Source organism: Dromiciops gliroides, chromosome 1 (genome assembly GCF_019393635.1).
Source record: "Dromiciops gliroides isolate mDroGli1 chromosome 1, mDroGli1.pri, whole genome shotgun sequence".
Lineage (NCBI taxonomy): Eukaryota > Metazoa > Chordata > Mammalia > Microbiotheria > Microbiotheriidae > Dromiciops > Dromiciops gliroides.
This window is the reverse complement of record NC_057861.1, coordinates 615,512,275-615,526,727: the sequence shown is the minus strand read 5'-3', so window position 1 is coordinate 615,526,727 and position 14,453 is coordinate 615,512,275. Positions and strand designations below refer to the sequence as shown.

Sequence of the window (14,453 nt, the reverse complement as noted above, 5' to 3'; positions counted from 1 at the left end):
TATTTAAACCTACTTTGCATATGTTTGTATTTACTTACTTTATATTTCTGTTCTGTATAGCTTCTTATGGGACTGTTTCTCCCATCAGAATGCACATTCGTTGTATCATTATATGTATTGATGTCCTCAGTGCCTTGCATGTAGTAGATACCTTTTTGATTGATTAGTTAAAGTACAGCAGCGCTGCCCTTAAAATGACCTAGAAGTCTAGGGGAGGGGGGAGGCGAGGGAGAAAAATCTGAAATTGTAAAGCTTGTATAAACAAAGGTTGAGAACTATCTTTACATGTAACGGAAAAAAAATAAAATACTTTATTAATTAAAAAAAAATAACCAATGGACAACACAAGGGCTCCATTGGTATCCTTGAAAAATAAAGCAAAATTGATTAAGGAAAAAAAATGACCCTAGAAGGATGTGTGGGCCAAGATGTTGGGAGGAGCAAAGAAGGAACACATCAATTGTTCTTTTCCTCCCTTCTCCACCAACTCCTCCAAAAAGATCTAGAAAATGCACAGAACCTAATCTTGTTTGGGAAATCCAAGGGAAAAAAAAGTTGTAGAGGTAATTTTTTCAGCCCACCTCGGAATAGGGCGATAAAGAGAGTGTATGAACACTGAAGCTAGGGTCTGGCTAGGAATGTGCCAAGGCCCCAGAGTATCAGGGCAGAGAAAGGCTGCATCATAGGTAGAAGGTCCAGGGCTAGGTAGAGGGGCTTATATTTGTCTAGGGTAGAGGAATGGATGCCAGCTGGCAGCTCTGTTACTCACTACTTCTTATCAGTCCCAATTCCAGGGCTCCTAGGTGTGGTAGTCTAGAATCTGCAGCACAGACAGGCCCCTCAGCTATATCCTGAGCCAGGATTTAGTGCAAAAACAAGTACCACATAAACAGCTCCTTGGAGGTGAAAAGAATCTTAACCCTTTCTAGCCCAAAAGGAAGTCCCAGACCAAAGGGAAGTTTACAATTCTGTCACATTCAATAAGCAGGTCTTCCAACTGACTAATAGTGACTCAGTCCAGAAGCAGTCTTCTTAAACATCAAAGGAGGGAAGCCCACAGGCTCCTTGCGCAGGCCCAAACCCAGATCAGAAACTTGAAGACTGGGGGGAGGGATCAGAATTTGCCCTATTTTGGACTACTTTGGGAGCACTGCAAGTTTGTAGGTTTCTTCTTGAGCTGTTTCTGAAAGCCTGGAATAACAAATGCAACACTCAGTACCCACAAGAAAGCAGTCCAGGAGCAGGCCAGACATTCCTTAAAGAAATATGCAGAGCCTGACCCTAACAAAAAATCTGAGGTCAGGAAGTAGGCTGGAAGAATGGGGAAAAAAGAATCCTACCATAAAATGCTATCATGGTGACAGAAATGCTTAAAATACAAACTCAGAAGTAAGAGAATGACTATAAAACATCTACAAGCAAAGCCCCAAAGGGGCACAAATTCAACTAGATTTCCTGAAAGAGATGAAGTAAGAGGTTTTGTTTTTTCGTTTGTTTTCTTTTTTTAAAGATTAAAAACATTTTTATAGGGGGCAGCTAGGGGGTGCAGTATATAAAGCACCAACCCTGGATTGAGGAGGACCTGAGTTCAAATCTGGCCTCAGACACTTGACACTTACTATCTGTGTGACCCTGGGCAAGTCACTTAACCCTCATTGACCTGCCCCCCAAATTTTATAAAAATTTGAAAAAAGAGCTTTGGAAGAAAGAATTTGAAAGGGAATTGATAATTATCACAACAGGTAAAAATCTTACCCAAGCAACAACTTGCTAAAAACTAGAATGGACAAGATAGAGGTTAATGACTCCACATGACAACAAGAAATAGTAAAAGTCCAAAGACCAGGGGAAAAAAAAAAGAAAGAAAAGAAAATTTAAGGTATTTCATAGCAAAAACAACTGACCTGGAAAACATCAAAAGGAGATAAGTTAAGAATCATTGAATTGCCTGAAAGCCATGACCCCCCCCAAGAAAAAGAAAAGAGTCTAGACATCATTTTTCAAGAAATCAAAAAAGAAAACATCCTAGATCTCTTAGAATCAACTCAAATAGCAAGAATCCACTGGTCATCTCCTGAAAGAAACTCCAAAATGAAAACTTCCAGGAACATAAATAGTCAAAACCCAAAGCTTCCAGGACAAAGAAAAAATACTTCAAGCAGCCAGAAAGAAAGAATTCAAGTGTCCACAGTAAGGGTTATACAAAAGGTAGCAGCCTCCACTAAAAAGAAGCTAGAGTGCTTGAAATGAAATTCCAGAAGGCAGTGGATATAGGATTATAGCCAAGGATAATTTACCTATTAAAACTGAATATAATCCTACAGGGGAGAAATGGATCTTTAATGAAATGCAAGGCTTTCAAGCATTCCTGATGAAAAAAACCAAAGCTGGGTAGAACTTTTGAAGAGCAAAAACAGGAGTTAAGAGAAACATAAAAAGGTAAATGTGAATGAATAATCATGAGAATTTAAACAAAGCTACACGATGTACATTTTAATATGGAGAGATGACATATGTCTCCTCTCAGGGCCCTATGATTATTAAGGATCATAGAAGGAGCCTAACTAGAAAGGTCTGGGAGTGGCTCTCAAGTATTGATGATCTTAAAAGAATGTAAAGGGAGAAGTACTAGTGGCAAGGGAAGGAAGAGAAAGCTAAGGAAAAATTATCTCACAGTATTGGTGCATTCAAATATACGTCTATAAAACAAGGGAGGAAAGGATGGAGGGGAGTGGGTGACACTTGAACTTCACATTCCTCTGAACTGGTTAAGGGAGGAAAGAATGCACAAAGTTGGGTACTGAAAGTATATTTCACTTAACAGAGAAACAGGAGGGAAAGGAGAAAAGGGACAAATTAGAGGAAGAGGGAAGGTAGTTGAAGGAAGAGATTAATTCTAAGTAAAATAAATTCTAATTAAAGATGTACAAAAAATTAGAAGTAGTAGGGTTTTCTTGTTTGTTTTTGTGGTTGCAAAGAATTGGAAATAGTGTGCCTATCCATTGGGGGATGGCGAACCAACTTATGGTTTATAAATATGATGGAATGCTTATTTTGCTGTAAGAAATGATGATGGGGGGCATCTAGGTGGCGCAATGGATAAAGCACTGGCCTTGGATTCAGGAGTACCTGGGTTCAAATCCGGCCTCAGACACTTGACACTTACTAGCTGTGTGACCCTGGGCAAGTCACTTAACCCCCATTGCTCCGCCAAAAAAAAAAAAATGATGATGAGAATAGTTCCAAAGAAACCTGGGAAGACTTGTTTGGACTGACGCAGAGTGAAGTGAGCAGAACAAGAAGAAACAACTTTTACATTGACAATATTATAAAGAAAAATTTAGAAAGTCTTAAAAACTGATCAGTGTGGTGACTGTGATTCAAGAGGACTCATGATTGGGGCAGCTAGGTGGCTCAGTGGATAAAGCACCAGCCCTGGAGTCAGGAGGACCTGAGTTCAAATATGGCCTCAGACACTTGACACTTACTAGCTGTGTGACTCTGGGCAAGTCACTTAACCCCAATTGTCTCACCAAAAAAAAAAAAAAAAAAGAGGACTCATGATTAAGCGTGCTACCCAACTTCTGATAAAGGTGAGGGACTCAGTACAGAATTGGACCCGGACCTGGCCAATGTAGAAATCTGTTTGTTTAATATGCATTTTGGTAACAGGGGTTTTGTTTTTCTTAGTTGGGGGGAAATTGGGTAGGAGGAGAGAAGGAAGGCAGATTTTTGCTGTTGGGTGGCGCAATGGATAGAGCACTGGCCTTGGAATCAGGAGTACCTGGGTTCAATCGGCCCTCAGATGCTTGACACTTACTAGCTGTGTGACCCCTGGGCAAGTCACTTAACCCCCCTTGCCTCACCAAAAAAGAAATAACACAGCCACTTATGGGAGAATTGAAAGTATCCCTCAGGTGCACAGAGACAGCAGTATTATTTGATGAAGAACTGTGAATGACTTGACTATTCTCAACAATTCCTTATGGGACATTATTGTATTACTTTCACATCCTGTAACTTTTCTTGCTATTTCCCATATATAAGGCATATATCTTTTATTGTTGCATTCCTCTCATATAATAGTAATAACAACTTGAATTTATACATTGCTTTAACGTTTATTAATTTGATCCTCACAACAACCCCAAACTCTAGTAACATCATCTCTCTCTCTCTCTCTCTCTTTTTTTTGGACTGGGCAATGAGGATTAAGTGACTTGCCCAGGGTCACACAGCTAGTAAGTGTCAAGTGTCTGAGACTGGATTTGAACTCAGGTCCTCCTGAATCCAGGGCCAGTGCTTTATCCACTGCGCCACTAGCTGCCCAACATCATCGTCTTAATGTGAACCTTCCATCAAGATGCAACTCCCTTCATCCTAACCTGAGGGATCTGGCTGGATAGTTTTTGTTGGGATCAGAATCCTATCCTGCACTATACTCAGAAACCCAACAGATTGGTAGAAGCAGCATCATTCCTTGGTCCAGAGACGTCCTTGAGATGAACCTCAAACATAATCATTTGTGCACTCACAGTCCAGCATCCCCCTGAACTTCCAGGTTGAACCTGGTGATTCCCTAGAGCAGCTCTGCCCTATCCCCAGATTTGTTTTCACTTAACAGGACCCTGCTTTTACTTGGCCTGCACACATTTGCAAGACATTTCCAATGTCTTTCTTAAAATGTGTCTCCCAGAACTGAAAATCATGTTTTTGGGGTGGTCTGATAAATGGAGGTACAGAGGTTTGCAATCACAATCATGTGGTTTGGATCAGGTTTTGCTTTTGGTCAGTTAGGGCCCTAATATTTTGATATCAATTGCTGTCTAATCTTATCTCCGCTATCTATGTGCTTGATTAACTTTTTTTTTATCTGGAATTTAGGAATTTATATTATCAAGGGGTCTTTTGGATTCTGATTCTGTCAATCCAACATTTAGTATCTGTTACTCTCTCTTTTTAAAATTTGAAAGATATGCTACCTAAATCATTGATTAAAACAGTGAGCAGAACAGAACTGAGCACCAAAGCCTTATGGTACTGGAGACCTACCAGATGGACAGTGATGCATTAATTCTCTTTGGACCCTGTCATTAAACCAGATATGAATCCACCTACATGTACAGTGCCCACCTTTTCTCAGACTTGCTACAAGAGTGTCATACAAGATTTTTTCAAAATGTGCAGCCTAGCCTTGCTGAAATCCAGATAGGTGACATCTGTGGCATTCAATTATATTCAGACTGTTACCAATCAGTAAATGTATCATAATCAGGAATAACCTTGGTCCTGACATAAAATTTTCAACTCCTGGTGAACTTTACTTATCTTCCTGTATGCTCACAAGCAATCTGTTCAGATTCTAGAATTTAGCCTGAGTTCAACTAGAAATTTACTTTGCTATAGTTGGCCAGAATTCATTTTCTTTCCCCTTAATAAAAAGAATTGAGAAAAATTTGCCCATCAGTCTTATAGCATACCTTTCCCATTTTTCAACTACAGTCACAAGATTGCCCCAAATGGTTTCCATATCACATCTTTAATTTATTTTAGCATCCTACAACATAATTTGTCTTCTGTCCCTATCTCACCAGTCTTTGTCTCTAGTTTACTTTTAGCTGTGTTTATTCTACGCCTTCTAGTCTGAAGATCATTCTCTTTAATAGAGAAGGTAGAATCAAAATAACAGTTGAGCAGCTTCACTTTCTTTGCTGTCCATTAACACAATACCATCTGCTTAACCAATAAGCTTACTCCTTCCTTATTTCAAAAATAGATTTTAAAGCTCATATGATTAATTTTAGCACTTTTCATAAAACTAGGCGCATTTTGAGTTTTGGTCCTTCTTCATGTTATTTTTACAGATACATGGCACTGTTTTGTGTTTGCCCTTGGTTAAGTACCAGTACCCTTGCTTCCATCTTTTGTACACATCTCTTTTGAATATAAATCCACAAGAATTCTGTGAAAACACATCAATGTTTTATCATGCTTCCCTCCTTTCCTGGGCAAACTGACCCACATTGGTTGGTTTCTCTGGCCCTCTAAGGAGTGGATTCAGTTATGTAATAGAGAAGCCTCTCCAAATAGTTCTTTTTGAGCCAACAAAACTAGTACCAATACATGAGACACTGTAAATAAGTACAGCCAGTTGATGTTTTTTCCCTAACAAAAAGATTGTGTGCATGTGTATGTGTTTATGTGTATCAGGCAGTATTCTCTAGTAGACAGAAAGTTGACCCAGAGGTGGGTTTTCCCACCTCTGACACAATTGTCTGTTTGACCTTGGGGAAATCACTTAGTGCCACAGAAAGCTCTCTGAGACTAACAGTTGCTGACTTTCATTGGCTTCCAGGCTGGGAGGTCACTATACCTATGAAACTACAGGTCCTGACAAAAGAAAAAGATGTGTATATATTTGGGGTTTTTTTGGTTTTTTGTTTTTTTGTGGGGCAATGGGGGTTAAGTGACTTGCCCAGGGTCACACAGCTAGTAAGTGTCAAGTGTCTGAGGCTGGATTTGAACTCAGGTCCTCCTGAATCCAGGGCTGGTGCTTTATCCACTGCGCCACCTAGCTGCCCCCTATAAATGTTTTTATATATGTTTGTATACATATGTAATATATGGAAGTAGATTGAGTAGTAGTGGATTTAGTACTGGACATGCTGTTAGGAAGTGCTAGATTTGAAGTCAGGAAAATATGGGTTCAGATCTCACTTTTGACATTTATTAGGTGCTAAATAAGTCACTTAACTATTCTTTGCCTTAGACAATTCCCCCAAATTAAGGAAAGAACACTAGATTATGTAGTTAGGATTATTTTTTCCCTGCCCTTTATACCCATGGCTTTCTGCTTGCTGTTTTTAACCCCATCCACATGGAAAATCTTCTCTTTTTTTCTCCTTCTTTGTCTACATGATACTCATCTTTCAAGCCCTATTTCAGCTTAGTTTCTGCAACAAGGCCTCATCTGATTACTCTAGACCATACTAATCTCACTTTTTCCTGAACTCCAATGTATTAATACTCAGTTACAATGTAGTTTGTCACTTAGTTTTCTTTTTTCTTTTCTTTTCTTTTTTTTTTTGCGGGGCAATGGGGGTTAAGTGACTTGCCCAGGGTCACACAGCTAGTAAGTGTCAAGTGTCTGAGGCCGAATTTGAACTCAGGCCCTCCTGAATCCAGGGCCACTGCTCTATCCACTGCACCACCTAGCTGCCCCACTTAATTTTATTTTCATTGTTTTATTAATTAGTGTTCCATCCCTAACTAGATTATAAATTCCTTAAGGACCAGGACCATATTTATACCTACTTGATAATCTCTGTACTGATGGGTATGTGGAGGTGCTCAAGGAACACTTACTCATTGATTGAACAGGGGAGAAGTTCTTGACTGATAAAAACAATTGTTCAAATCTTGCAGTTATATGAAATAAGCAATTTTTTTTCAGTAATATACAAGCCTTCTTTTTAAATGGAATCCATAACTATCTCCAGACACCAAAACACAAAATAAAACCTTCTAATGCTTACTGGTCTTTCAAGATTACTAAGTCATCTTAAAAATCAATAAAAGATGAAAACTGACAAGACTTATGATTGAAATCTAAAGAAGTATGAAGGGTATGGATAGGATAAACATAGAATCATGCATTTTTCACTGGAAAAGGACATTAAAGATCTTTGAGTCTAATCCTTTGCACCTTAGAGATACGGAAACAGCCCAGAAAAATCAAGTGAGATGTCCAAAATCACTCAACTAGTCTTTGGCAAAATTCAGGTCTTCTAACCACAATGACACCCTGATTTATGTTCAGCAAATCTCAAAATAGAAGACTATAGGAAGAAGTAATTTGGGTGAAAATAAATTCAGAAATAATTTACAGATTGATGACAAATGGAAGGAAGTAAAAACTGTTTGAGGGTATGTCCCCATACCTTTTGTTGTAAATATCTAAGACAGCAATGGTAGCTTACACACACTCTCTCTGTGCTATCCGCAAAGAATATTGGGCTAGATGGACCATAATTCTGACTTAGACTTGCTTTGCTTAGACATAGGTCCTTCTTGCTCTAAGGGCAGTGTTATCAATATTTATATTTAGACTGTTTTACCATGGTATTTTGTTGTTGTTGTTGCATGCTACTTTTGTTGGGGTTTTTTTTAATAGTTATATTCTGCTATATTCTAGAATATAACTAGAACTAAATGAAAAGGTATAACAATTCTCATTTAATACCTTCTCTATACAGGAATTGACAGAAGAAGGACTGCCTTTTCTCATACTTTTCCACATGAAAGAGGATACAGTGAGTTTAGATGTATTCCAAAACGAAGTAGCCCGGCAGTTAATAAGTGAAAAAGGTAGATTCACTGAGGTTTCTCTTTTATCTTTCTTATTCTTTTCAAGTATGCTTAAAATCACTTGCTATGGAATCTACATGCGAAAATCTAGTGAATAATTTTAGAGCTGTTGTCAAGTGATAATTTAGCATGAAAATAAAGGAACATTAACAGAGGAAATAAAAAGCAATGATTCTCTTGACAATTCAGTTCAATTCAACAAACTTTTATTCAAGTATTTGTTATGTGAAAGGCTCTGTACTAGGGACTGGGCATACAAAAATAAAAAACAATATAGCCTTTGCCCTTAAGTAGCTTATGATAATAAAGGGAGACAGTGTATACAAATAACCATTATACAGGTTAGAAAATGATAAAGTAAAGAGCTGGGCTCTAAAGGAGAAGAAGGTAGTTAGGGGTAGGGGTGGGTACCTGTTCCAGCCATGGGAGACATCTTTCACCAGAGGATGAAGGCAGGAAAAGGCTAGAGGAGTCAGAGTGTTGTATAGTCCAGTTTAGATGGAGCTTAGAATTTGTAAAGAGATAAGTGTTATTCTCTCCTACTGAAATAAGACTGGTAAGATAATTTGGAGACTGGTTGTTTAGGGCTTTGAATGCCAGGCTCATAAGTTTGTATTTATGTAAGTAACAGGTTAAGGGGTTTTAGACCCACTGAAGAATATTAAACGGGAGTGCCATAATAGATAATAGATCTCTCCATTACACAGATTACTTTGACTTTGGTTTCCAGTCATTAGTGTGTCATAGATTAAATAGCAGAGATAAGCAGGAAACTTAGGAGGGAAAGTAATAAATTTAGACACTTTCCTCTACCCCTCAAATGACCCCTTTTTAGTTCCTTATTTTTCACTAAAGTTCCCCAATCATATAGCTAAGAACTATCTGGTCAGCAAATATTTTTACACAAAAAGAGGTTGTCAAATTATTGTGGGTTTCTCAGAGTATCAGGAAGTCTGTAGTTACAAACATCTAGAGACAAAGGAAATGAACTAAGAATATGGCACAATGTTGTATACATACTAGCTGCCTAATGAGTTGAATTGACTATCAATTGCAATAAAATAGAGAAAATTTCTGATTGGGTGATGATGGTCCCCATGTAGATCAGTGAAACTTGGTCATGGTATCATTGTCTGGTCTATGACATTTGGACCCTGTCCTTGGGACAGTTAGGTGATCTGTAGAGTTGATTGTCAGAAAATTGGACCTGAGCTATAACCTTCAAATTATCATCTCTTAAGGTAAGATGTAATTTTTTTTTTTTTAAAGTGAGGCAATTGGGGTTAAGTGACTTGCCCAGGGTCACACAGCTAGTAAGTGTTAAGTGAAGATGTAATTTTGATAAAATAGAAATTTCACTCTTAAAAATCTCTAAGTCAAATGTTTACTACTTCAAGTGGTACATTGGGAAACAGCCACAATTTTTAGTTTTTATAATTCCTAAATTAAATAACTCAAGTATATTGATTTTATATTTCATTGTCAGGTTTTTCAAATATTGTATTGGTTCCAATACATAATAGTAGCCAATATTTATTTAATGCTTGAAGATTTGCCAGTCACTTTACATATATTATCTCATTTTATCCTCCTAACAACTCTGGCAGGTAGTTGTCAATATTATCCCTGCTTTAATGATGAAGAAACTGAAGTTGTCAGAAAGGAACTGACTTGCCCAGGGTTATGTAGCTAGTAAATGACCAAGGCAGGATTCAAAATCAGGTCTTCCTAATCCAGAGTCCTCTGTTCTATCCGTTACACCACACACTTTTTCCCAAATCTGACTTATACAAAAACTGAATATAAGCTCTTTATAGCATGTTTTCCTTGATATCCCCTATGAGAGTCTTTGGTACCTACTGACCTCAGTCCTCATTCAACTTTTCCTTCAGCATCTCAAATGTGCCTGTGAAATTGTGGAGAGTGCCTGTTTGCTATTTACAATGTAAGACTTTAGGGCAGCTCCTCACCAACCTGGTAGTCCCCCTTAGTAGAATGCAATTTTCACTCTATGTACATATGTGTTTGGGGATAATTTTGTGTAATTGTTTTTCATGGTTTTCTTTCTTTCAAAGACCTCTCATTTGAGACAAATGTCTTATATTTGAACTAGCATGTTACTTTTAACATTTTAGAAATATAAGATCAAGTAATTCTAATCTCCAAATACTATTTCTTTTTAAGGTACAATAAACTTTTTACATGCTGATTGTGATAAATTTAGACACCCACTTCTTCACATACAGAAAACACCAGCAGATTGTCCTGTAATAGCCATTGACAGCTTCAGGCACATGTATGTCTTTCCAGATTTCAAGGATTTATCGTAAGTATCCATTGAGACTTTACCCACTATTGACAGAAATCAAGTGAACTTAAAATGTTTATGCATTTTTTTCAGATAATTCTGTATTGAAATAATAATGTTTCATTAATTTGATGGGAGACAGTATTTTCACCCTCTACCCAATTGAATTGAATTTTACTGTTACATGACAAATAAGTTCCTGTATGGAAATATCACTACAATTGAGCATGACCACAGGAATATTTCAGAAAATCCTTTTCCTATGGAGTGACTTGATGAGGAAGGTAACCAGGATGATGAGAGGACTCAAAATTTTGTTATATAGGTATCAGTTGAAAGAAATAGGGATAACTGGCTTAAATTAAGAGTGAGAAAATTGGAGGAAGGGGAGAATAACAGGTGAATTCAAGTATTTGAAGGACTGTCATGTGGAAGGATGAAATGTATTTTGCTTGTCTTTAAAAGGTGGAACAAGATACAAGTTATGAAAACTGCAGTAAGGAAGATTGTAACTGGATTTAAAGAAAAATTTCTTGATTAAAACTGTCTAAAAGTGAAATGTGCTTCTGATCTCTGGGAATCTTCAAATAGAGACCAAGAAACCATTGGTCAGGGATGTCGCAGGGCCATTTCCTGCTCTCATTGGATTCTTAGTTTTTGTTTGATGATTCCAATTCTTCTATTATTTTCTTTTTTCTAAGAGAGGTCTTTCTTTTAAGTAATTAACTTGTCATCCTAAAGCTTGATAACCTGTAGTGAAAAATTAGAGCACAGGTTTGTGTTTCTTATAGCATAATCATATTTCATCATATTCAGATATCACAATTAATTCAGCTATTCCTCAGTTTCTATATATCTCATGAGTTTTTAGTTTTTGCCACCATAAAAAATAATTGCTGTAAGTGTTATATATTTAGTACCTTTTTCTCCTTTTATCTCTTGGGTATAGGCCTAGCAGTGCTATAACTGGATGAAAGGGCAAGTACTAACTTTTTGTGTATAATTCCAAATTACGTTCTGGAATGGTTGTACCCTATTCATAGGTCCACCAATAGGGCATCAAAGCGCCCGTTTTCCCATAGACCTTTCAGCAGTTGTCATTTTATATTTTTTGTCATCTTTGTTCCTTTTGTGGGCATGAGGTGGAGCTACAGAATTGCTTTAATTTGCATTTATCTAATGGTTCAGAACATTTTTTCAAATGGTTATAGATAACCTTGGCTTCTTCCCTTGAGAATTGTCAGTCCATGACAGAAGACTACGTAAACTATAAACAACTATTTACAGAAATACAGACCTAAATAGTTAGGAAAATAAAAGTTGCTCATGGGTAAGATGAGCCAATATAATAAAAATTATGATAGTACTTACCTTCCAAAGGATTACTACCAAATCAACATACCAAAGGATCACTTTCTTAGAACTAGAAAAAATAATAATGAAATTCATGTGGAAGGAGAAAAAATGAATGAGAAACAATGAAAAGAAAGGAGAACAAAGTAGGCTTCGCAGTGCCAGATCTCAAACTGTATTACAAAACAGTAATTCTCAGAACTATTTGGTAATCATTAAAAAATAAAGAAATTGATCAATGGAACTGATATGGTACACAACATACAGAAGCAAACTTTAGTATTCGGTAATGCAAACACCCTAGGTACTGGGATAAAGACTCACTATTGACAAAAATTGTTGGGAAAATAGACAGCAGTCTGGTAAAAAATAGATTTAGATCAACACGTCATACCTTGTGACAAAGATCAGATCTGTGGATAGGAGAAAAATTTTGGTTTGGGGGAGGTGAGGGGGATGTTTACCAAACAAGGAATAGAGAAGATCCCTGAAGATAAAATAGATCATTCTGGTTACCTGAAATTAAGATGTTTTTGCACAAATAAATCTAGTTAAGCTAAGATTAAAAGGGAAATTATTGTCTCATTTCTAAGATACATAAGGAACTTATTCAGATAATATTAAAAAAAAAAGAGGCATTCCTAAATTGATCAATGGTCTAGGGATGTGGACAGTTGTCAAGGGAGAGAGCTGGCTTTTTTTGACCATTATGAAAGCCTTAGGGAATGCTTTTCAGGGATATAGCACATGATAATCAGTAGGTAATAAATGAAAGGATTGCATAGCAATGTTTATGCCATACTTGGTCATATACAAGAAACAGTGCCTTCAAGTTCTTATTATGATTTCAGTCTTGAGTGCTTTTTTTTTTTTATATTAAAGCAATCAGGGGGCAGCTAGGTGGCGCAGTGGATGGGAGCACAGGCCCTGGAGTCAGGAGGATGTGAGTTCAAATCTGGCCTCAGACACTTTACACTTACTAGCTTTGTGACCCTTGGCAAATCACTTAACCCCAATTGCCTCACCAAAAAAAAAAAATTTAAAGGGTGGGGGGGTGCAGCTAGGTGGTGCAGTGGATAAAGCACCAGCCCTGGATTCAGGAGGACCTGAGTTCAAATGTGGCCTCAGATACTTGACACTTACTAGCTGTGTGACCCTGGGCAAGTCGCTTAACCCTCATTGCCCTGCAAAAAAAAAGAAAAAAAAAGAAAAGAAAACCTCAAATATTAAAGCAATCAGGCTGATCCTTGCTGCTGTATGATATTTTGGAGCAGACAAGTTTTGAGTTCCAAATTCTATCTCTCCTTCTTTCCTTTCCTACCCCCCCTCCCCGAGACTGTAAGCAATCAGGTATAGGTTATGCATGTCCAAGTATATAAAATAATACCGTGTTAGTCATTTTGTATAAGAAAACTTGAAAAAAAAAGGAAAAAAATGAAAGAAAGTGAAAAATAGTAGGCTTCAGTCTTCAGTTAATATCAGTTCTTTCTTTGGAGATGGATAGTACGCTTTATCATTACTACTTTGGGATCATCTTGGATCATTGTATTGCTGAGAGCAGTCAAGTTATTCACAGTTTTTCATCAAACAGTACTGCTGTCACTGTGCACGTGTACAGTGTTCTCTTGGTTCTGCTCACTTCACTGTACATCAGTTCATATAAGCCTTTCCAGGCCTTTCTGAAATTATCCTGCTTGTCATTTCTTATAGCACAATAATATTCCATCACAATCATATACCACAGCTTGTTTAGCCATTCCCCAATTGATGGACATTCCTTTGATTTCTAATTCTTAGCCACCACAAAAAGAGCTGCTATAAATATTTTTGTACAAATAGGTCTTTTTCTCTTTCGGGGGACGTAAACCTAGCAGTGGTATTGCTGGATCAAAGAGTGTGCACACAGTAACAGTAACATTGTGTGATGATCAACTGTGATAGACTTGGCTCTTCTCAGCAGTGCAATGATCCAAGACAATTTCAAAGAACTCATGATGGAAAATGTTCTCCACATGCAGAAAAAAAGAACTGTGGATTCTGAATGCAGATTGAACCATAATGTTTCTTCTTTTTTTTTTCTTTTTTGAGATTTTTCCCTTGTGTTCTGACTCTTCTTTCACAACATGACTAACGCAAAAATATGTTTAATGTTATTGTACACATATAACCTATATCACAATGCTTTCTGTCTTGAGGAGGGAAGGGAGGGAGGAAGAAAAATTTGGAACTAAAAATCTCATGAAAACAAATGTTGAAAGCTATCTTTACATGTAACTGGAAAATAATAAAATACTTTTCTGATTAAAAAAGGGGGGGGGTAATGTACAATTTGATAGCCCTATAGGCATAGTTCCAAATTTCTCTCCAAAATCGTTAGATCTTTTCACAACTCCGCTAACTGTAGATTAGTGTCCCAGTTTTCCCA

At 37.3% G+C, this 14,453-nt stretch overlaps 1 protein-coding gene across 1 annotated transcript in view; it reads left to right on the top strand.

Moving 5' to 3' along the window:
- ERP44 (endoplasmic reticulum protein 44) overlaps positions 1-14,453 on the top strand; it is a 132,714-nt gene that overhangs the window by 95,604 nt on the left and 22,657 nt on the right. Inside the window, 2 exon segments of the mRNA XM_043979548.1 lie at positions 8,256-8,367; positions 10,552-10,693. Coding sequence (XP_043835483.1) covers positions 8,256-8,367; positions 10,552-10,693 — 254 coding nt within the window.